Source organism: Peromyscus maniculatus, chromosome 19 (assembly GCF_049852395.1).
Source record: "Peromyscus maniculatus bairdii isolate BWxNUB_F1_BW_parent chromosome 19, HU_Pman_BW_mat_3.1, whole genome shotgun sequence".
NCBI lineage: Eukaryota > Metazoa > Chordata > Mammalia > Rodentia > Cricetidae > Peromyscus > Peromyscus maniculatus.
This window is the reverse complement of record NC_134870.1, coordinates 80,231,122-80,256,668: the sequence shown is the minus strand read 5'-3', so window position 1 is coordinate 80,256,668 and position 25,547 is coordinate 80,231,122. Positions and strand designations below refer to the sequence as shown.

Sequence of the window (25,547 nt, the reverse complement as noted above, 5' to 3'; positions counted from 1 at the left end):
GTGTCATGAGAGACAGAGAGAAGCAAGATGAACATGACACGCTAAAAGAAGGTACAGCCACATGGCAGAGGGTAGATAAGAAATATGGGTTAATTTAAAATATAAGAGTTAGCTAGTAACCAGCCTGAGCTATCAGCTGAGCATTTATTGTCTCTGTGTTGGTTATTTGGAAGCTGCTGAGACACAGAGAAACTCCGCCTACATCATGGCACTAGACAAAAGCTTTTCCCAAATTCTGATCCTTTCTTTCGAGTGAGTCAGCTGCAGATTATTCCTTTCTCAGGCAAAACACCTGAACTCTAAGAATCCCAACGAGATTTTTAGACTATCTTATCACACTCACAATAGGATCCTATTTAATAAATAGAGCAAATAATTTTTGAATATGAACTTTTGAACACAGAAACAATCTATTTTATAGTAAAATGACAGTTGTTCAGCTTCTAAAGATAAAGATAATTATGTACTTAAAAGCAAACAAACAAACCTGGGACTATAGAGATAGTTCAGCCATTAGGAGCACTTCTGACTGAATTTCAGTTCCCAGCATCCACATCAGGCATCTTATAACTGCCTTTCACTCCAATTCAGGTGATCCTGGTCTCCTTGGGTACCCACACATACATGGCATACACTCATACAAACATATATATATACATATAAATAAGATTTAATTAACATAAATAAGTATGTGTTTTGGTTGCCATGCAGTGTAGTTTTGGATCAGTATATGAGTGTTTGTCCATTGGGTCTCCAGATGAGGCAAAGGCCACGGAGACTCACTCAGCAAGGACCAGTGGACTTTGGGGCAGCACAGAATACTGCTGTGACTGCGCAGCCTGCACACTCTCTTCTCTCTCATAATAGTGAAGATTCTCTTGGCGGTTTTTAGTGTCACTTCAGTCAGTCACACATGGGACAGATGTGATCACTCCTGGAAACCCTATTTTTTCTCAAATATTTTCCCCTAAAATTCCTTGCAAACCAAAGCTTTTCAGGAAATACCTGCTGTCATTCCAGATCCTGGGAACTGTTCTGATTCACTGCTGACAGGATTGGTGGCAATAAACGTTAATGGACAGTTAAGACATAAGCTAACTGTATACAAGCAGTTTATAGCAAATTACCACTATTTCTGTAAATATGTTTTAAACAAGACCATTGTTCTTGAAAAAGTGTGCCTTTAAGGTGGAAGTCTCTGTCCTACCAGCAACTCCCAAATACCCGGCAGCCACTTCCCAAATAATTGACTCAGAGGATTAATATTTCTTATAAATGTTTGGCTGGTAGCTCGGGCTTATTACTCTTACTAGCGCTTACACTTAAATTAACCTATAATTCCTATCTATGTTTAGACATGTGGCTTTTGCTTCTAACACTGTGTCAGGAAGCCCTCTCTTAAAGGAGTAGCGCCTCTGCTCACCTCCAGCAAACAGAGCCTACCAGAGTAAAGACAGTTACCAAGAAGCTGTACTTGACTCTGTTCTTTTATGTGTTTCAAAACCTTCCCCCTCCCTGCCCCCCCAGAGCTGAGGACTGAACCCAGGGCCCTTGTGCTTGCTAGGCAAGTGCTCTACCACTGAGCTAAATCCCCAACCCAAAATTGAATTAGGAAGACTTTTTTTTTAAGGTTTATTGATTTATTATATATACAGTGTTCTGCCTGCATGTGTCCTTGCAGGCCAGAAGAGGGCACCAGATCTAATTGCAAGTGGTTGTGAGCCACCATGTGGGTGCTAGGAATTAAACTCAGGACCTCTGGAAGAGCAGTCAGTGTTCTTAACCACTGAGCCATCTCTCCAGCCCCAAGCTTTATCAGGTTTTATGTGGAAATTCTTGCCAAACATTTGGGCATCATATGTAAATGAAGTTTTCCTGTCACAACTACCCAGTTCAAATACCCAGCAGCTTTTTTTTTTTTTGATTAGACAGAAAGGGGAAAATGCTGTGGGAGGACCCTTCTGTATATTGTGAATGTATGCTGCTCTCATTGGTTGATAATAAAAGCTGTTTTGGCCTACAGCCAGGCAGAATAAGGCTTGGCGGGAAAGCCAAGTGGAGATACAGGAAGAGGAAGGCTGGTGTTGGGGAGTCACCAGATAGATGCAGAAGAAGCAAGATGAAAATGCTGTACTAAGAAAAGGTACCAAGCCATGTGGCTAGACACTGATAAGAATTGTGGTTTTATTTAAGTGTAAGAGCTTATTACTGTAGTTAGTAATAAGCCTGAGCTACTGACCAAACATTTATAATTAATATAAGCCTCTGTGTGGTAATTTGGAAAGCAGCTCCCAGGTATTTGGGACCAGGTAGTCAAGACAGGAAAACTCCATTCACAGTGCCTATGTTAATCACCTTTTAGTTTTGTGAAGAAGGGATGTACCTGGCTCGATATTTGGTCACGCTAGCAAAATGATATGTTACTTTGGTTTAAAGATGTTCTGATGTAAAAATTGGGAAAAAACATATTTGACATATTTGTTTTGCCAAAGGTTAATGCTGGAGGGTGGGGAAAACATGTTTGTTAGTATGGTAAAATATGCTTGCTTTTGAAGTATAAATAAAGATGGTTTGAGTTATTCAGGGCCAGCCACTTGTGTGAAACTCATCTGATGGTCAGATACTACTTCATTTCTTCATGCTGACGCCCCTGCAGTTGGACTACAGCAAATAAGTTTGTGAGTACTAGCCCTACCTTTCCATCCAAGGGAGGTAGAGACCTAAACTTTCCTAATTCCTTCAGGGTCCAGAAGGACTGTTTAAGAAAGCTTTGTTCCTAGGAGCTCATTAATCAAAGTATCACTCTAATTAAATACATGCACAAATAGAATGCATGAGGCAAGCTAATTATGCAATGTCTGCTTAACAAGGACTGCTGGCTTTGCCTCAAAGCCTTTATAAAAGGTTGCGCTCTATTTTGCACAGTCAATACTTTTTGACCTCCCACCCAGATATGTAAAGTATACATGGGCAAATTAGCTATCCTTGTTTAACCTTCTGCCAGAAACAAGACAGCCACCCACTTCCTGCTCACTTCAAAGCTCCCCTTCATTTTTCTCACAATGTGACAGTTCTGCTGCTTGCATTCTTTTACATCACTGACAACCAGCCAAAGACAAATGGTATCATAAAAAATGAATTGCACAGAGTACCTGTAGCACTGGAACGACAGGACAGAGAGACTCGATAAACTTGTTCCAGGTCAGTGCTGTCATCACCAATCGTCCCTGGAGCAGATACAACAGAATGGCCTTGGCAGCAGCATTCACCTGCTCAACAAGACACAGCCATGCTATGAGATGTCCCACTGAGTCCTCTCACAGACCTGTAATGTTTTATAAGATCTGAAAAGGTACAAAACTTATCTTTCTTCAAATGTTTCTCTCATCATATGTCGTCTATATTCTGTATTCTGGTATTAATGAGTTTTCTCCCTTAAGTTTCTGCTATTTTACCCTTAGCAATAAATCTGAAATAACAGCTATTCTGTAGTTCCTTACATCTAAAAGAAAATCATAGTAAAATTGATCTGATTCTGAGATCAAGTGCATTCTGTATTTTGATTTACCCATTTTCTTTAACATTTCTTTTTTTGTAAATAATATCAGAACTTAAGAATATACCAAGTATACATTTCCTTGTACCTTCACATGAAGCTGTCCAATCTTATTAGAGCATTTCTTTGACTTGGTAGAGTAATCCTTTGCACATATTTTTAACATATCATACCTCATTTTTGGGTTCTTGAATACCAAATGCAGAGATTTCATATAGGACTTTTGGATGAAGCAGAAAATGAATTCCACTACAAAGTGAAGATACAGGTTTAGTGACATTATGGACACCTAAACATTCCTGTAAAATAACACAAATTTTTTTAATTAGTGACAATGATTTTTCTAAAAGAATTCTCTGTCTTCTGTTTGTAATTTAGTTCCAATTTTAGTTTTCACATCATAAAATTGTTTTTTAGCTAATACTAGCTGTTCAAGTCTATGTGGATTATGTAATGTTCTGCTAATGAGCAAAGTCTTTATAAATAACCAAACAAACATAACCCCTAAAAGTAAACAGATATAAAAGACATGACAAAACTCTAAAACCTTAACCTGATGTGTTTGATTTGTGACTTGATTTACTGAAGCTTGAGAAAGAAAAACAAAATTCAAATTAAAAAAAAAGAAAAGGAAAGAAAAGATATTGGGGAAGAAATACATGAAGAAGGAAACATAAAATCCTTTCTCAATTATAACAGAAAATATTTTGTTAGAAGCTATGTGAGAGAGAATAGAAGTGACCAGAAATATTAATAGAATGCAAATACAATAGGTGGAAACACATGCAATAATGAGTAACAAACTTAAACTCAATTCCTTTCATACTGGAAATTGCTGTCTTTATAACTACTAACAATTCACAATTCAAAATATATGCATGTGATTTCACATATTTATATGCATATACATTATTAAATACTCTAAACTTTTGAGAGCTGAGGCTTCAGCCTTAATATTTAGGAGCAGCTGTCACTTCCTTAAGATACACACAATTCCCTGAGCTCCAGCTTATTCATCCATAAATATAATAATCCCTTCCACAAGCCTCCTATGCCCATCTCTAGATGATATTACCAAGACTATAGTCTTTAAAACTCATCTCAGACGGGCATAGTGCCATCTGAGTACCATGGAGTAAAGATCCCAGCACTCAGGATTAAAAACTTTGGTTCAGTAAAAAGGAGATTCAACCTAAATATTCACCATTAAGTAAAAGGAAGCAAGCTCCAACTTATAACAGTAAAGATGAATTAAGTAAGTAGATCTCAAATCCTTCAGATAAACTAAACACTTAGCAAAAACATATATAGTATGAAACTATACTTTAGGTGTACAAAATGAACAATAATACACTTTATAAAAACATGCGTCTACAGTAAACATACATTCTAAAAACATGGATGGAAAGACACACATCAACACCAAGAGCATCTACACCGATGGTGCAGAAGGGGAGAGAAAGCCATGTCTGTTTAACTGTAGTCTTTTTATTGATGTGAAAACAGATCAGAAGTAAGAATGGCAACACCCAAACAGACTTACAGGAGTTGTTAGATTTAATAAAGCAGTTCAGTGAGACTAGGAAGCCAAAGGAAATTGAATAGTGCAACCTTCGCAGAGCTGACTAATGAGTACCATCTACTTATGGAATACAGTTCTTAGGCTAACACAAAAGCTCATGAAATTTAATTCTAAAGGCATAGTATGGGAATCCATTCTTAGTTCTCATATTAACAAATTAATTTTAAAAACAAGCAAAATAAAAGCCCCACCTTCACAATCTCCAGACAGCACTGATAAGTCTCCACCTTCACCTGTGGCCAAGGGTGAGCCAGCATATGGAGAAACACCTTCTGACTCTCTCCCTGTAGTAACGGACTGGCCTGTGCAGATTTCCAGCTGGTAAAAAAGAAAAACAGCCAAAACATCTGAGGCCAGGAGGTACCAGGCAAAGGAGTACAAAGCATGATGGGAAAGCTCCCCTCCTACTCCAGTTCCTTAATTAAGGATCTTTTAATTAAGAGTGGATCTTCCCTTAATTAACTACCTCAGCAAGAACTTACCAAGCAAAAAATATTCTCTCTTATGGGACAGAGAAAGAAGCAAAAAGAAAACACCCATAAAAACTCACGCTTGCAGCCAGGCATAGTGACACAAGCCTTCAAGTCCAACACTCAGGGGACAGAGGTAGACACATCACTAAGTTCCAGGTCACCCTGGTCAACACAGAAAGCCCATGGCTAGCCAAGGCTACACAGGCAGACCTTATTCAAAAGGAATAAAATTTGAACAACAAAAAAACAAAAACAAAAACGCACTTCTGGCCTGGAGCCAGTGAGACACTTTAGAGGGTGGAGGCGCTTGTCACACAGACCTGGTGACCTGAGTTCCATCCCCAGATCCCACTGTGGAAGAAGAGAACCAGTTCCCCAAAGCTGTCCTCCTGCCTCCACACATATGTCACAGCATGTGCACCATATTATTGATACACATTAATAAAAATAAAATTAAAACTCAAAGTTAACTGATATTCATCATACTGTGGAATTTATTATAGGAACCTGTTCCAGTATCCTCAAAATAAATTAACCAATACATAATGCTTTCTAAATATCTATAAGTTTTATAAAATTGATAATTTATAAAATTATAATTACAAAGGAATCGTAAACTTGGGGAATTATTTCTGTCTTGACTTTATTTTTTGAGAACGGGTCTCACTATGGAGTGCATGCTGACTTAGAACTCCAAGTAAATCTCCTGCTTCTGTGTCCTGAGCACAGCACCTCTGACTACTTAAACTAATAACTGTTGGAGTAGTTGACAGGGATGGCTACAATGTATACAAATCCAAGAACTACTCATTTTCATTATAGGCATGACACTGTTAAAGTTAACTTTTGAATAAAGCAGTTAACTAGTTAATGCAGCTATGCAAGGTAATTCAATTTAACAGTGAGACCCATAAAACAATTTAAAATAGGAAACCTGTAAGGTCATTTTTATTTACATTATTCCTAAGTCTACATAAACACATTCATGCACACACACAGACACAGACACACACACACACACACACACACACACACACACACACACACGTGGTGGTATTCTAATTGTACAGAAATGTGATTTTGATTGTATGTTAATAAATAAAGTTGCCCGGGGGTCAGAGCTATTAGAGCCATAGCAAGAGTGTGGCGATGGTGGCACACGCCTTTAATCCCATAGATCTCTGTGTGTTCAGGGATACAGCCAGCATTGAAGACATATGCCTTTAAGACCTAGGGGGCTGTACATTCAGACAGTGACGAGGCAGTCACGTGTTTGGGTTTACAACCAATGAGAAGGCAGAACAAAATACTATAAAAAGACGAACAGACAGGATATAGCTCTCTTTCGGGAAGCTGGGACATCGCAGGAGGAAGGGTGAGATTTTAGCTCTGAGCTCTGACCTCTTGGCTTTCTCTTTTACATTGTTTCTGTATTTCTTATTTAATAAGATTATTGGATACATCTACACACACACATACACACACACACACACACACACACACACACACACACACAAACACACACACCGCCCTATACTGTCACATTTTAAAAAAGAAAATATTACATCTTTGAACAAATGCAGATGGTTTCCTTTATTAGGGGGGAATGATGATGATAGGAAAAGCTCCTCAAGGCTTGGTCTGCCAGTTCCAATAATTCTAGGAGATTCTTTTCTCCCTATAACAAAAGAGAAACGGGACAGGAAATATGAAATTCATATGCAATAACATTCTCATAGTTAACTAAGTACCTTCAAGAAATCAAACCATTCAGAGACCCTGTTCATATTTGTTTAACTCCACTTTCTGAAGAATCAATCTACAAATGTCAACCTAGAAGGCAAAGTGTAGGGGAAATTGTAGTGAAATATCACCTGGGACCATTCATTATTTGGGTTTCCTTTACTCATCTGTGACCTCCATTACTAAAATACTGGTATATTTTATCACCTACCACTCCTCTCTACCATCCTAACAAGTTCTGGAAACACAGAAGGCATCTACAGGTGCACTGCCAAAATACTGCAGAATGCCAAATAAATATCCACTTAAAGATGTGGCTGAAAACTTTAAAGAAAGAACTGGGAAGCCAGCAGCATCAAGAAGTGACAAAAGTGAGGCAGGCCAGGGAGCCAGGCCTTCACCCAGCTGCTGAGGAGGCTGAGGCCACACACGAGGCCCTCCAGGACTACAGTATGAGCTCAGGCCAACCTGGTCAATTTACAAAAAACAAACAGAAAAGTTAAATAATAAGAAAAAGGAGCAGGGGCTAGAGGCCTGAGATTCCATCCCCAGTACAGGGGAAGGTGACAGGAGAAGGGATATGGCAAAAGCGAAGGAAAAATATCATAATGAATAAATAAAGGAAAATTATAAACATGAGGGTCAGAGAAACTTCAAAAGGAATAAGAATTGTGTGCAAGACCCATTTGGGTATTCTCAGATGCTACACATACCTCTACTTAAGGCAATGTCATCTCTAGGATCTACTAGTCTTTTAATATAATATTTTATGCTTCAATAGAATTTTTAAATGAGATAAATGGTAATAATTAGTGCTTTAATACTATACCTCAAGACACCTACTATCTTAAAAATAGTAATTCAAGACTATAATTAACAGCAACAAAATTATCAAGTTCTTCATGAAAGCATGTAATAACTGTCATAAAAAATTAAAACAAAATTGTATCTACAAGTATATAAGTATGTATTAACATAGCTATCATAATTCTAATTAAATCCATCATCACTCACTTCCCATATAGTGAAACAGAGCTATGGCTTTCTGAAACTGCTAATTCTATGAATACACACTATTCAGTACACTAAAGTTTCTGTGTTGCTTTTGTACAAACTATATCCTTATTGTAATCAGACTACAGGCCCACTCAACAAAAATGTATCTCACACCTAGCAATTTACTTGTTGTATGCCTATCAGATGGAACAGTGTAGGTCAGATTTTCTAACCACTTTACCAAAAAGACTTAAGAGATATTTACAAAACATTTTACCTCTTTCCCCACATCAGACAGAAAGTTACAGGTACATTCAATTGAATAAACAGCCTCTGCAGTTCGTTTATAAATGCTGTAGTTTTCAGAATCCAGCTGTTCCAAATAAGCTACAACAGTGTCGTGAATCTCTGGATATTCCAAAGAAATAGGCATGTCCAAAGAGACAAGGAGTAACGCTGCTGACATGGGCTCTGGCAAAAACTCACTCGCCTTGATTTAAAAAAAGAAAAAAAAAGTTAAATATTTTCTACAGTGCTTTTTTAGAAACATACTGTAAAATATAATGTTAGTTGAGTCTATCTTCCATATTCTCTACCAAGAATCTATGCATTTTCAAAAGAAAATTGTATTTTCCAATATATCAACATATCATCTACTTCTGTGTTTTATTCAATACAATTTCTCTCTGCCCAAAATGTCTGAAGTCCAAATATGGACTCTTGTCTCAGGCTGGGAGATTGAATACCTTCCTCCTACTGGATCAAATTGTTCTTCCTCTAGGAGCTGCCCTTTGTTTACAACTCTGCTATGAAGCATGAAGCTAAGACACTCCTAAGGACAGAAACATTTTCTCTGACATAAATAAGCATGCAATGCAGGGCTTACTAACTACCCAAGATGCAACACTAATTCAAATCCATCTTGATTTATTTGAGCAAAAATTGACCTGTGCTCTTTTTGAGAGGAAATGCCACACATTTCAAATAGTTCCAGAAAACTTACAGAAGACAGACCTATTGTGTTGTTTTATAAACTAAGATATAATTCATAACCAAAATCAATGGATTTAAAATTATAACTGATTTTCTTTATTTGTTTTTTATTGGTCATTCAGTTCTTTATCAGACCATTAGGTGTTTTAGACAGACACAGTATCACAGCTTCATAGAGTTAAATAAATGCAACCTAAACAAAAGTAACACACCTTAAAAAAATATTCTACAACAGAGAAAGAACAAAAGAAAACAAATACTGCATTGTTACAGGGTTTTACACAATGTTGAATGCTTTCTATATTCTTTTTTTTTTTTTAATGCCGAATGCCATTTATTGAAGGAGGGAGGAGGTCTTAAATACAGGCTTACAGCACAATGGGAGAATCCCAGAGGGTAGAAGTTCACTACCGATGTTTTACAATATTGCATCTAAGCTGTTAATGCCCATTAAGCATTCAGGAGGATGGAACCCAGCAGGGAATTAGTATAGGGAGGATATCAAGGTCAAGGTCAGCAAGCAAGGCAACAGTTACCCAAAACGGAGCCAGGGCCCTACAGGTCCCCCTTTTACTAAAAAATGAGCTTCTGACTAAGGTTGCGTGGGACATCAGCAGGTCACCTTACCCGTCATGGAGACGCCTGCCCAGGCCATACAGGTGTTCTGTCTTAGGTTGGTGAGCACCTCCCAGGTATTACCCATCTCTAGATACTCATTATCATACAGGCTCAATCGTGTGTGAGCTGCAGAGTTAACTGCTGCCAAAGATCTCAAAGTGGCACTGGGCTTGCAATCTGTGTGTTCGACACAGAAAAGACCAACAGAAGTCCTAACTTACCATAGCCAATAGGCTAAAGGCAACTGAGCCATTCCCTTCCTTAATGAGCCTTACTGCAAATTGGAGTCCTTATAAGATGGTATCCCAAAAGTAAATGGAACTTGAGTCTATAAATTTATAATTTTCAAAGCCAATCGAAATGTATATAACTATTAAATTAAATTTATCATGCCCAATAGAATGAAAGATTAACTAACTGTGGTAGCTACTTTTGCTGTCAGGGTCTCCACTGTGCTAGCTGTAGTAAGCAGTTATGAAATGGTAATCCCAGAAACAGTAGCAGCAGTGGCCGCCATTGCTATAACAGCGACAGCGGTAGCAGCAATGTCAAATTCTCTTCTCGAGTGTGTGGACATCCACTGGCATGGATACAACTCCAGTAACACGGACAACCAAGGCCCATTTTTCTTGATCCCAGCACAACTTAATCTGGCAGCTCTGCAAAAGAACAACTAAGAACCATAAAGAAAAAACAGGCAGCTCACAAGGAGCAGAACTAATGGTCTCATAATGGCTACATTCAGGCTCATAAATTTTAAGGTATCTTCAAAGGGGACTAAATGAATTTCAGGAGGCCAATAAATGTTGCACAGAGCCACTCCTGAAAAGTAGGTAATACACCAGCTTGAAGAGGATTGTGAAAATGAAAAGGCTTAGCTGGCATGCTACTGTATAACTGATTTTTAATGATTCTAGTTTTGTGGTAAAATTCTAAGTATTAACTAAAGAAATGAAACGTGGTTAAGTCAAAGTTAAAGAAAAATCATTCAACAAGCTCAGTAGTATGGCTGAAATACTGTCATTTTTACTGGATTTAACCATGATTCATTTCATGGCTGTCCTATTTCAACAATAATCATCAACTGCCTAAAAGTCTAATATTAAGAGGTGGATCAATTTGTTGCCGGGTATTTGATCGTATGTGACAATCTGAGACTGTTAGTAAAATTACCCTTGAATCAGGGGGTGGAGTCAATGACTAGCTGACAGGAATCAGCCACAGAGATTTTGGAGGACCCAGGATACAATACAATAGAGAGGCACAGGAAAGAGTATGGAGGAGCTTAGAAGGATTCACAGGTCTTTTTAATCTGGGAAGCATGGAGAGGGTCAGCTCGCCATGCCTCTGCTGATTTCTTGATCTATCAGGTTTTTACCCCAATATCTGACTCCTGAGTTTTTATTAATAATAGAACAATTTAGATAAATGCTTCATCAATTAAGCAACAAGGCCCTGAAAATAGTTTACAAATAGAAAATGAAGATCAAAAGATGGAATCAAATTTAGTTTAAAATCACTGAAAAGCTTAAATGCATAAGAAAGAAGCTATTAGAAAGTCAAGAGAACGTTCACTGTTTTGTGAGTAACTCTCCTACTGAAAAAGAAAGAGAGAAAAACCACATACCTGCTCACCTACAATTCAGTCAACATCTATTAACTCCCCTCTGTTCCTGTGTATGGTGGGCACTGTACAGATCCTGGGAACACAGCAAACACAAAACAAAATCTCTGCCCTTGTGAAGCCAACATTCCACTGAGGAAGGCAGAGAGTAAATACTACATCCATACAGTGTCAGATGTAGCTAGGAATACTAGTAAAAACTTTTAAACCAGGATGGGAAAGATAGAGAAAAGTGATGTGGAACAGACAAGAAGGGCTACTACTTTGAAGCAGCACAACCTCTCTATAAGGGGACATCAGAGTGTCCTAGTGTGCTTTCTATTGCTGTGATAAACATTATGACCAAATCCAATTTAGAGAAGAAAGGGTTTATCTGGCTTACCAGTTACAAACCATCACCAAAGAAAACCCAGGGAGGAACTCAAGCCAAGAACCTGAAGGCAGGAAGTGAAGCAGAGACCACAGAGAAATACAGCTTACTGGTCTGCTCTCCATGGCTTGCTTAGTTTTCTTTCTATACACCCCAGGACCACCTGTCCAAAGATGGCATGGTCCACTTTGGACCAGGCCCTCCCACAAAAATCATCAATCAAGAAAATGCCCCTCAGACTTCCCACAGGCCAATCTGATGGAGGCAATTCTTCAATTAAGGCTCCATTTTCCCAGATGTGCCTGCACAATATAGGACCTGGACAGTCAGGAAATATAGGTATCTGGGGTAAAGCAGTCACAGCAAAGGGAAAGGTAAGTACACAAGCTCCAAGTAGGCCATTAGAAATAGTACTGAGGGGTGGAGATAGAGAGAGATGAACCAGATCAATTAAGGCTTTGATTTTCCTTAAGGACTTGTTCACAGATGGAAGCCCTTGTGTGGTGGTATTGTGTTCCCCAAAATATTGTGCACCCTAATAAACTTATCTGGGGTCAGAGAAGAGAACAGCCACAATATTAAACATAGAGGATAGGCAGTGGTAGCATACATCTTTAATCCTAGCATTCCAGGGGCAGAAGTCCCTCTGGATCTCTATGAGTTCAAGGCCACATTGGAAACAGCCAGGCATGGTGACACACACCTTTAATTCCAGGAAGTGATGGTAGAAGGCAGAAAGATATATAAGGCGTGAAAACCAGAAACTAGAAGCATTTGGTCTGGTTAAGCTTTCAGGCTTTTGAGCAGCAGTTCAACTGAGATTCATTCTCGATGAGGACTCAGAGGCTTCCAGTCTGAGGAAACAGGATCAGCTAAGGAACTGGCAAGGTGAGGTGGCTGTGGCTTGTTCTGCTTCTCTGATCTTCCAGCATTCACCCCAATACCTGGCTCCAGGTTTGATTTTACTAATAAGACCTTCTAATATTCCTGCTACACCCTTGACAGGACACAAGCAAGTATTGAGACTAGTCTGCAAAGAATATAGGGTAAAACACAAAAGCGAAAATAGAGAAACCAATGAAGAGTTTACTGCAGTAACACAGCTCAAACAGGACACTGGGTTCAACTCAGGTACTTTACACTGGAGAAATGCTACTAAAGGACTGGAACTTTTGCCTAAGAAATTAATAAATGAAAAATGAAGATACTATTTATTGAAATAACAAAGTCCATACGGAGAAAACACTTATGAAGCAAAGAATTAGGTCTGAGGTGAGGAGTTAGAGACACCACTATCTAAGTGAAGGTATCAAAATGAAACATGAGAGATCTATAAGATTTAGATGATATGAACCATATGATATGATGTGTGTATGTCTTTCCTGGAAATATAAACAAGTAAATCACATTTAAAGGCCATATAAAGGAGGATATTTCATGAGGTCAGTCTTCTACATTTGAAAAAATGAGGAAAATAAAGAGGAATAAGTGAAGGATAATTGGTGACTTGGACACACTGTAGTGAAATAATATAACCTAGAGGGTCTAACTCCATAGTTATTACATTTTACTTTAAAAGAGTAATGCCCAATTCTAGTGAGAAAAATAATAGCTGGATATGAATTAAGCATTAAGCAAAGAACACACGACATAGTTATGGTGGTTTGAATGAAAATGGCCCTGTAGACTCATAGGGAGTGGCATTATTAAGTGGTGTCACCTTGGTATAGTAGGTGTGGTCTTGTTGGAGGAAGTGTGCCACTGGGGGCAGGCTTTGAGGTTTTAAATGCTCAAGTCAGGCCCACTGTCATTCTCTCTTCCTCCTGCCTGCTGATCCAAATGTAGAACACTCAGCTCCTTCTCCAGCACCATGTCTACCTGCATGCTGCCATACTTCCTGCCATGATCACAATGGACTAAACCTCTGTATTGTAAGGCCACCCTAATTAAATACTCCCCTTTTTAGGAACTGCCATAGTCACAGTGTCTCTTCACAGCAACAGGAACCCTAAGACAACAGTAGTTGATAAATATTCATTTCCTTCCTTTCCCCTTTTCTCCTCAAAGAGGAATTCTGACCTTTTCACTCTGCATATTTGTATCTGAAATTGTATTACACCAACAATTCAAAACACTGTGCTAAGTTCCTAAATTTAATTCTTGCATGGTATAGCATTAAGAGTCTGTAAGAAAAGGAGACCTCCAGGTTAAGGATTTAGCTCAGTAGTACAGTTCTTGCCTAGCAAGCACAAGGCCCTGTGTCCCCAGCAATAGTGGGTGGGGGGTTTGAAATGCAGCAGCTCAGGCCCTACCCTGATGACTCAGAATATGGAAGATAGAGGTAACAAGATCTAAAGGAGATCTGTTTGCACATTAAACTTCAACGTGTCTGTTTGCACATTAAACTTCAACGTGTACTGCCCTGAATCACTCAGTCAGCAGCATCAATCACAAGACCTGACACGTCACTAAACGGCCAGAGGACTTGGTGTATGAAGTCCTCCTTATTTTTACTTCTGCTTGCAAGCTGAGAATAATATAAGTATATTCCTAGAATACACTTGGATTCTGCATTTTCTGGTTCAAGGCTAGTATTTCCAGCCCTCCCACCACCCTGCCTCCCCCATCATACACACACATATTTACCCAAATGAAATAACCTTCATTTCATTTCCCAATTTAGTTCACACAATATAACCAACATTTTAACCAAATATGAATACTCTTCAAAGTTATTTACAATCAAAGCATAACAATTTCAAAGGAAAAACCTCTGTAAACATGACAAGTTTCAGGCATCAAATTCCCCTCCAGTTGTTGGTGGCTCCTCACAGGCAGAGGGCAGCAAAACTTAATGTTTATACACAATGGAGCTATGAGGAGCAATGGAAGAGGATCTGTTTAGATGCCATTTTAAAGTACTTAATTAAAGAAAATATAACCAAGTACCCAATAAATACATTAATTACAATTTCCTGCAGTGTCTAAAATTGATCTAGTGAAGTTTTAAGTTAAAAACACAAATACTACCAAAAATTACAGATACTGATTTATCTTCAGAAAAACAATGAAAAATATCTATGTTCAACAACAAAAAAATCCAGAAGGACACTGGACATATTATACACACACTATACATACACACACTATCTACACATACCCATGCACAAGCTTGCAGTTCAAGTAATTGATAGGTCTTGTATGGAAACATTAATCTGAGGAGTATAAACAAGTAGATGGTTTTAAAAATCACAAGTAGGGTAGTTCATGAGAATCAAGGTCAGTACTGGGTTCCACATTTTAATGTTTCACAAAGTAAAAATGTATGTTTTAAATGTCAAATTTTATTTTTTCCAAAATGACCTGGCAATTTATTATATGTGTTAATATTACTAGAAAATAGAATTGAGACTATATTCTCCACCAAACTCCAGGAACAAAACTAAAAATGGTTAATAACTAAGGACAATGAAAAGGCACAGTAAGTAGTTCTCTGGTTGCCATGATTCCTCCTATGCATTCTGTGATAATACATTTTTCTGAAAATGTCCTTGACTCCAGAAAAACTTAACTTTCTAGACATTGCCAATATTTACAATGAGATCAGGTAAGACTGTGAACTTAACCTGCTATCCTGCTGTGTACTCGGCCTAAGTTTAACCTGCCTTGAACAAGGAACCACCTCACTATGCCTTGAACAAGGAACCATGCAATTAGCTTGTACAAGCTAAGCTAAATGCATTTGGGGTCTTAAATTCACACTCTTGCATGCTTCTGACCCAGAACAATGTATATGTGTTGTGGTGATCATTCGCTGAAAGCAACCAATAGGTTAGAAGCAACCTTAAAACAAATATTCGCTATAAATATTAAAAGCAATCTGTGAATATAGCTTGATAACAACTGTTTGCAGTGCTGAGTGCTATATGGGGTCAGTTATTTATTCTCTTGTAAAATTCTGTTAAAGATTTCTGTAAAGAACTCTTTTCCTTTCCCATGCTATGTTTCCTGAAGTGTTCAATAAATACAGAGAAAAGCCCTTTGTTAGGGCAGGCATGGCAAACATCAGACACAGATACACACAGACACATCCACAGACACTGACACACACACACACAGACACTGACACACACAAAGGACAGATTATAGACAGGCCAGTAACTGCAAACCACAGACAGGCAGAGGGTGCAGAAAGACGTGGAGAATTCAGATTTAGACTTGTTCTTGGTTAAACTAATCCAAGAGGATCTTGCTTGGTTTTCATTTCCAAATGGGATATTGATGCATACTGGTGCCTTCTGAGGTTATTGTTAATGCATTAACTGACACACTTTCACTCAAGTAGGCCAGCTTTTTTTGTTTTTAATAACTACACTATAAAACACCTGTACATGAATGATGTGCAACATTTTATCATTAACAATCAAATTCAGAGATATAACCTTACATTTAAAAATATAGTCAGGGCCACTGAGACAGCTCAGTATGTAAAGTCACCTGCCACCACACCTGTCCACCGGAGTTCAACCCTTGGGACCAACAGTGTAGAGGAGAGAGCCAGTTCCCACAAGCAGGACTCTGATTTCTATGGCACATGTACCCACAGACACACACACACACAATAAACAACAAGTGTTATTCTATTTTGCAATTAAAATTAACGAGTTGCTTCAACAAGTAGCAAAGGTGGTAAAGCTCCAAAGACAAGAAGTTGAGCAGAACTTCATAGTTCCATCACCTGACCTTCAAAGCAGACAAACTAGTCAGCAGAGAAAAGTCCTTCCTGCAGGAGTTAGCTGAGAGGACAAGTGTGGGTAACACACAGGAAGATCCTGGGGCAGGCTGGTAATGTTCTGTCTAGTCAAGGAGGGGGTCACTAGGCTGAAATGCATTCATCTACATACTTGTCTGATAGAACAAAAACTTACCTAAAAACAAAGCCTTTATAGAATAAGGGTTTTTGACTCCTAAAAAATTTTAATTTTAAATGGTCTAATTAAGCTATCATACTTCATTATTTCAGAAGTAGTGTTTTGCCATAAAAAGAAGAAATACTGACTTAAGGCACTTCCAACATTTTTCAACTTCTCAAAAGTATTTCTTTTTAATAATTTTCCCACATGTAAGATCACAATTATACTTTCATTGTACTATTTTTTCACCTTGTGGAACTGCAAGATTTTTTAATATACCTAAAATAAAAACATGCTTTAGATGCTCATTTTGATCCAGTAATGCAATACAGACTTAATTCAAAATATGAGTAAATGCATGTAGACATATGCTTGACAAAGTGTTACTCCTTACAACATTTAAAAAAAAATTCTAAATTTAATTTCCAAAACAATGTCTTTACAAATTATGGAACATTTTTATTGCATAAAATATTAGTAGCCATTAAAATTTATGAAGTGCCTAATTAAGTGGAAATGTTAGATAAATATTAGATAATAAGGAATCATAAAAGCATAATTTTTATAGATACTCTCAATTTGATAGTAAAGGAAAACCTCAAACTAATATGAAATCGTAAGTAAATTTTTATCCTTCTTTGTATATTAAAATGTTCTCTAAGAGATTATTTTAGATTCCAAATTAAAAGACCAAAGTTTTAAAAAGAAAGGATTAGGTAAAATAGAAAAGTAGATTTTTAAAAAGAACTAAAGACTAGGACAGAAGAAGGCTTAATAACATCAAGGGTAGAAAAGTAGCTCTGCAAAAGAATATGTCAATCACAAAGAACTTTCAAAAGACATACTAAAATGTGAATCCATAGAATTAGCTTAAACCATCAATATAGCTTAGATACTAAAACAAAGAGCCATATATCAAATATTAACCATATGAGTCAAAAATTAGGATTTTTAAGATTTTATTTTTATTTATGTGTGTCTGTGTGCACATGTAAATACACATGCATGTTGGTACCCACAGAGTCCTGTCATAACTTTGGCAGTAAAGTTACAGGTGCTTGTGTGCTTCCCAGCATGGGTCCTGGGAAGTAACTCAAGTCCTCTGCAAAAGCAGTCAGGGGTCTTAAGCCCTGAGCCATCTCTCTAGTCCCTAAACATCAGGATATTTAATACTACCAAATATGCATTTTTTAAAAAATTCTTTTGGTAAACTGACAAAATAAATAATATCAAGTAATTATACTGCTGGTAAAAGGAGGCAAGCGGAAAAGAAAATGTTCAAGATATGTATGTGTTATCAAAAAATAAGTAAATAAATAAATCACAGAAGTTATTAAGCTAGAATATACAACTGAGAGTACAGTATGTATTTAAAAAAAGAACAATATTAAGAAACAAACTTGACCAACTCCTGGATGCTAAAGTGCTGCTTATCTATTCTGAAAAGTCAAGTGAGAGAAAACAGATGGATGACATTAGCATGTGCAACAAGGATGTAATTTCTGAAAGGCTGGAAACTATATTACATGTGCCAAGGAATTCTGGGAATAGGTATAAGTAACAAACTCTACCCAGCTGAACAGAGACAGCAGCTAACCTTGCCAGGAATGACAAGCATCAAGAGCCATGCTGCTCACTTGCAGAGGGGAGAGCATGGGTATATTTGTACTGACAGCCATTCAATTAAAAGGTCTATCAGTTAAATAGATACACATATGTGTGTGTCAGTCTCGCTATATACATGAGGTATTTTTAAGGCTTACTGTATGCTTAGCAAGAGTAAAAATAATAGAGTAAAATGAACTCGAATTGAAGACATGATCACTGCCCTTCATGTGACCCCAAACTTGCTGCTCTTACAGAGGACCAAGGTTCAATTCCTGGCTCCTGCATGGCAGTTCATAACCATCTATAACTCCTACTCCAGGGGATTTGCATATACACATGCAGATAAAACACACACAAAATAAATCTGTTTTATAATAAACTTAGGCAAGTCAAGCATGTAAATAAATATATTAATAATAGCAAGTTTTAGACAAGACTAAGTTCTATGAGACCAATTCTAACTTAACTAGTTCTACATCTAGTTTCTAATATTACTAGCCAAAGACAATGAGTTAAATATTGAATAAATAAATGAAGGAATATACATAGAAGGAATAATATGTATAGTGTAGAAAAATCAAATAAATTTAACATATGCAAAAAGAATTATGAAATTTTAAAAATCTCTATCAAATGATTTGCCAAAACTGTTCAAGGTACTAGTCACTTTCTATGTCTCCCTTAAAATCACTCTATTGTGGGGGTGGAGGAAGCCATGAGTGAATTGGTAAGGAGGGGATGAAGTCCTGAGTGAATGTGTACGTTGTCAGGGGCACAGTCATGTCAAGGACCCCAATGTCTCAGACCCATGGGAATGGCAAAGCCTTCCTCTGGTCCAAGTATGAGCGTTTAGGAAAGACTGACCAGTGTGCAGAAAGTAGCAACCACAGCTTCCTCTTGGATGACTGCAGCCTGAGACTGCTCCCCTACAGACAGATCTCCTGCCCAGACTAGCTGGACCACCGCCTTGTCCAACTGTACACAATAAACCACCTCCTCACGCAGAGTCTCAGGGTGGCTGTTAGTGTTCGTGTCTGTCACAGTGGACAGCCCACTCAATCCCAACTGTCTATCCATGTGTCTGTGTGTCTGTCCTATCTTCATTCCTTGGTCACCCCAATCAGGTTTCCAGGACCAAGTTTGAGAGAAGTGTGGGAAGAGAAAGAGGGAGGGAGGGAGGGAGCAGGGAGGGGGAGAGAGAGAGAAGGAGCGCATGGCTAAGTGCTAGGTGTGACACATGGGACAGGCGGAACCCGGGAAGAGGCAGTTATGCTCATATTTTGAAGTTACATTTTAGTTCTCTGACGGAGATTTTACTGGCGGTATTTTCCTTATGAATTGGCTGTTGGATTATACTCACCTCCTAAACTATCAGGATTCTTTAGGTTTTTAGAGTTCCACAAGTTTGTAGCAAATCACTTTATAGTCGGTCACCTGTGGTGATATTTTATTTGTGCACCCCAATAAAGCTTATCTGGGGATCAGAGGAAAAAGCCAGCCACTATATTATACATAGAGGTCAGGCAGTGGTGGCACATACCTTTAATCCTAGCACTAGGGAGGCAGAAATTTATCCAGAGTTCAAGGCCACACTGGGAACAGAGCCAGGCATGATGGCACACGCCATTAATCCCAGTGCTAGTTAGCCATAGAGGTCTGGAGGTCTGTACAGACAGACAGGAAGTGATAGCACTGGGCAGAAGGAGGAAGTAAGACGGCAGGGCACAGAAAGGATATAGGCGTGAGTATACAGGAAGTAGCTCTCTCTTCTGAGATTTCCTAGCAGGAAGAACATGGCTGGCTTCTTACTGCTTCTCTGATCTTTCGGCTTTCACCCCAATATCTGGTTCTGTGTTTTTTTTTTTATTATTAATGAAACCTTTTAAAATTCATGTTACAGTCACCATTGACCTGCCCACACTGCAATAGTTCCTGGACTTCCAGACAACCTGCCCAGATCTTTGTCTAGGCTTTTTTTTTTCCTCAGGTGTAGAAGTGGTCAGGAGCAGTGGACTCTTGTGTTTGAGCTTGATCTCTGGCAAAAGCAAGCTGCTCTTGCTCCTGAGCTAAAGCAGGACAACTGAACCAGCCTCCCCACCCTAGGCTACGGAGCCCTTGTCTGTGAGGCCAGGATCTGAGGTAGCATATGCCCTCTTGGATGGGAACTCCTTGACAGTAGGGCACTGGCCACTACAGGGCAGGCTGGGCACCACCTCAGGAAACAGCTCTGTCCCTTCCACTCGGTGGACTTGGCCAGCAGCAGCTGCTTGTAGCAGCGATCTTAAAAGCAGCCCTGAAAGAGGACCGCTTCAAGGGAAAGAGCTTCCTGATTTTCAAGCTTTCCTACTTTTTGAGCAGAATAAACACAAATCACCCAGGCCAGAGGCCTCCATGTTTTCTCTCCTTAGCCAGGTTCCAGAGATCACAAAAACTGACATTGAACCACAAGTCAAGCTGCAACAGTAGTATTTAAGAAATAAAAAAGAAGTCAGATGGTGGTGGCCCACATCTTTAATCCCAGCACTCAGGAGGAAGAGCCAGGTGGATCTCACTGAGTTCGAGGGCAACAAGATCCAAGACAGGCACCAAAACTACACAGAGAAACCCTGTCTCGAAAAAACCAAAACTACAAGAAATTAAGGAAGGAAGGAAGGAAGGAAGGAAGGAAGGAAGGAAGGAAGGAAGGAAGGAAGGAAGGAAGGAAGGAAGGAAGGAAGGAAGGAAGGAAGGAAGGAAGGGGGAGTTGTGAGGAGTAGAGGAAGTCTTGAGTGAATGTGTGAGGGGCAGATGACTTTCTGGGTGAATGTGTGAGGGGCAGATGACTTCTTGAGTGAATGTGTATTACTCACATGGGCATAGCCATGTTCTAGGATCCCAATGCCTCAGCCACACTGGGTGTGGCAAAGCCATCCCCAGGTGAAACTCAGAGGGAATCTGCAAAGCCTTCTCTATTGATCAGTGTGCACTATATGCAGAAATTACCAAGCACAGCTTCCTCCTCCAGTATGACTGCAAGCTGAGACTGCTCCTCTACAGAGACTGTGGTGGTCTGAATGGTCCCCATAGGCTCATACATGTTGTATGATATTTTAATATCATACACCACATATATTTAACTGTTTGGCTTCCAGTTGATGGACTGTTTAGGAAGGATTAGAAGGTGTGGTCTTGTGGGAGGAATTGTGTCAATGAGGGTAGGTAGGGTGTGAGGTGTCAAAATGCCATACCATGCCCAGTTCAGTGTCTGTCTCTGTCTCTGTCTCTGTCTCTCTCTCTCTCTTTCTTCCTCTCTCTCTGCCTGCTGCTGGTGGATCTCAGCTACAGCTCTACTGCCATTCCTGCCTGCCTGCCTGCCTGCCCTGCTCCCTGATATAATGGTCATGGACTAACCCTCTGAAACTGTAAGCAAACCCCAAATTAAATGCTTTCTTGTATATGCTGCCTTAGTCATGATGTCTCTTCACAACAATAGAATAGTAACTAAGACAGAGACCTCCTAGCAAGATTAGCTAAATTTACCTCCTTATTTAGCTGTATACAATAAAGCCATCTCCTTGGTTGATATGTATAAAATAAATAAACAGGCTTAGTTTCTGAGTTTCTGCAGGTGGTGGTGTGTCTCCATCAGAGCACACGGCCCACTTGATCCTGGCTTTTCTGTACATGGGTCTGTGTGTTGGTCTTTTTCATTTTCTCGTCAGTTAGGTTCCCAGGGTCAAGCCATGCAGATGTGGTGCTATACCACATATATTTTGAAAATATTCTAAAGCAGAACATCTTCACACCATTAAATAGTCATTTATTTACAATGCTCAATACAAGCATCCAGCCTTATCTCCCTTACCTTTTCAACGGGGAGAAGGATTTGCAACAGTCGAACTGTGAACAGTGTAATGCTGATGAAAGCCATCCTGTGGTGCACAAGCAGAGCCTCAGCTTGCTCCAAGTTAAAGCTGGTTTTACGGTAACATATGGTTTCTCCAAGGGATCCCAATACCTGGAGCAGTTTCTCTTTCTGAAAACATCCAAACAAGATAAAGCTAAACAAAACGCTCAATTTTGCATGTAAATATGATTGAGAACAAATAAAATATTATTGTTAAAATACTAGACCTTCTGCATATGGGAGACAGTTGTGTAGATGGGTCTGTTTTATGGGCCCCTGGCAGTGTAATCAGGATCTATCCCTGGTGCATGAGCTGGCTTTCTGGATCCCATTACCTTGCTCCCCCTTGATGCAGGGAGGAGGGCCTTGGTCCTGCCTCAACTCAATGTACCAGGCTTTGCTGTCCCCTCATGGAAAAATTTACCCTTTTGGAGAGGGGATAGGGTGTGGGTGGGTGGGAAGAAAGCAGGGGGTGGGTGAGCAGGAGGAGGGAGGAGAGGGGGATCTGTGGTTGGTATGTAAAATGGATTAAAAAATTTTTTAATAAAAAAAATACTATCATTAAAAATCCAACACAAAAATGTATGCCACTCAACCAAATGACCATCATCTATGTGATAATAATAAAAACACAACGGAATGACAAATGTGTCGACATTGTAATGAAAAGCTACCAGTGATTGAGTATTGAATGACAAATCCTAACTAATGCCAATAAAAACAATAAAACACAAAAGCTTAGTGGGCTATAAACTCCTCCCTGTTCCCACTGCCTAATGCTCCAAACTGGAGCACATACACATATGGACCTTGCTTCTAATGCATGTCTGAATATGTGCTGAATACAATGGCAAGTATTACGGGGTAGAGGATGTAATTTAACAGCTGGATCCTCAAACTGATCCAAATGTTATTAAATAATAAAACAGAAGCCAACAAACTAAAAAAAACTGTCAAATTATGTCAACTTTCTTCTCAAGTAGCAATGTTGTTTTAAGAGGAAAATATTTTATTATAAATTTCCATGAAACTTACCACTTAGCCAGGACAGTGCACCTTTCACATTAAAAGGTGTATATATAAAGCATAAAGAGTAACTCCCAACATAGTAACATAAAAGCTGGAATGGAAAGCCGCATGCAGACTAAGCACACTGCACACTCATTACAGATCACTTGGGAACTTAGAAGCACGAAGATGAAAAAGGACGACTTGCCAGTGAGCTACGGTGAAGGGACCCAGGGACTGAAGTGAAACAGAAACGAAGAACACAGAAGGAGGCCAGCACGACCTGAGAGGAAGGCACAGCCCGCAGCTCCTCAACCTAACTGCCATGTGTGTAGGAAAAATGCAGACCTGATTTTGTATGCAAGATAGAATGAGGTACTCTGGAAAAAATCTAATTTTGGCAAATGCTTAGCAATAAATTTTCTCTTTTATCAAAAATAATTTTCTCTTATTTACTTCAAATGAATAAAGGTATTCAATTCTAGGGGAAGATTCATTATATTGTGCTTAACAAAACTGAATTACAGAATGTTAGACATGACTGAACTATTTAGAACTATCTTGAAATATGATTATATACCCTTAAGTATTTAATTTCTAAATTGATAACAATATATTGTGGTATTCCTTTAATGACTTAACAACAATATTCTATCTTTACCTTAAATTTGGCCAAAGTAGGAACAAAAAGAAATTTCAGTTTTTTGCTTCCTTTAATATAACACTGAAGAAAATAGCTTTTACCAAGGAGGTATTTATTCTTAAGTAAATTGTGTATAATTTCAAGTACTGATATTTGACCTAGCATTTCTTACCTACCAACTGGTACTTGTATAACAGATTTAATCTTTACAGTAACAAAAAAAAAAAAAAAATCACTGAGTCACCAAAGATCAGCAACCAAAAGTAAAAACTGAATGACTAACTTTCACAGATAAATGTTCTGGCCAAGCACCTTCAAGTTAATTTTAGAAAAAACTGATAATCCATTCCTCACATTTCTAAGAATAAAATCACTTGCTGAAAACCTTCAATATGTGGGGTTGGGGGAGGAATCTCCTTTTTTAAAAAAGTACTATGAAGAAAGTAACTTTAAAGAAAAACGAAGATGAAGAATTATTTTATCAGGACTAGAGGAGTAGTTCAATTGGTTGTATGATTGTTCAGCATGCAGGAAGCTCTAAATTACTGCCTTGGGAAGGTCTCTCATGCTTGCAATCCAAGCATTTGGGAAATGGAAACCAGACGATCAGAAGTTCAGGATCATCTTTTGCTACACAGCGAGTGGGGAGGCTAGCCTAGGATACACGAGACTGTCTCAAAAACAAAACTATTCACAGAAATGGAACCTGTACGCCATTTATCTATCTTTTCAAGGCACATGTATCATAAAAAATAACACCAGAGATATGTGTATGCATGGTGCTGTTATAGTTAGAAGCTTAACCACCTCCAAGGTCTAAGTGCTAAAGGCTTGGTCTCCAGGGTGAAGCCATCAGGAGGGAGAGCCCGGTAAAATATCCTTAAGTCCCCGAGGCTGTCATTTGAAGAGGACCAAAGGAGCCTTAGCATCTTCCCCTTTCTTTCTGCTTTCTGGCCATGGTATGCAAATTAACATCATACAAAGACCACCACTGCTATCACACACACACCTACCTGAACCCAAAGCAACTGGTTCCACTCATTCTTAAACTGTAAGCTCCAAAACTGTAAGTCTAAAAAACCTTTCCCTTGACAAGTTAAATCAAGTATTCATTATAGCATCAGAAAGATAATTAATATACAAGTATTAATTATGTAAATATCTGCATTATATGTATTTTACTTGTGTTCGGACTTCTATTCCAAAGGATTACTAACAGCCCATTTTCTAACAGCCCAAACAGACCTTAATTAAATATAGACAGACATAATCATAGTAACAAAGAAAATTCAGTAACTACAAGTCATCACATGGGCTGCGGATACAGCTAGGTAGAAAGAATATGCCCAGCACATGCAAGGGCCTGGGTTTGATCCCCAACATTTACAGAACACTAAATAATTTATCTTAAAAGCAATATATACTTTCTATGACTAATGAATTATTATAATATTTCCCTAACAGGATAAACAAAAAGAAAGAAAGAAAAATTAAAAGAACAGACATTACTAATTGACATTAACAAAAGAGACAA

The 25,547-nt window shown here is 38.6% G+C and overlaps 1 protein-coding gene across 2 annotated transcripts in view; it reads right to left on the bottom strand.

Annotated features, from left to right (window-relative positions):
• Positions 1–25,547, bottom strand: part of Rttn (rotatin) — a 182,387-nt gene that overhangs the window by 129,025 nt on the left and 27,815 nt on the right. For both annotated transcript variants that reach the window (XR_013046217.1, XM_042263930.2), the window contains exons 11-16: positions 22,321–22,491; positions 8,628–8,840; positions 7,177–7,289; positions 5,330–5,456; positions 3,730–3,855; positions 3,153–3,269 (exon numbers count right to left, since the gene is read on the bottom strand). Coding sequence is in view for 1 of the 2 variants with exons in the window: in XM_042263930.2 (XP_042119864.2) it covers positions 3,153–3,269; positions 3,730–3,855; positions 5,330–5,456; positions 7,177–7,289; positions 8,628–8,840; positions 22,321–22,491 (867 nt within the window). In the remaining variant the exon portion in view is untranslated. The remainder of the gene's footprint in view (positions 1–3,152; positions 3,270–3,729; positions 3,856–5,329; positions 5,457–7,176; positions 7,290–8,627; positions 8,841–22,320; positions 22,492–25,547) is intronic.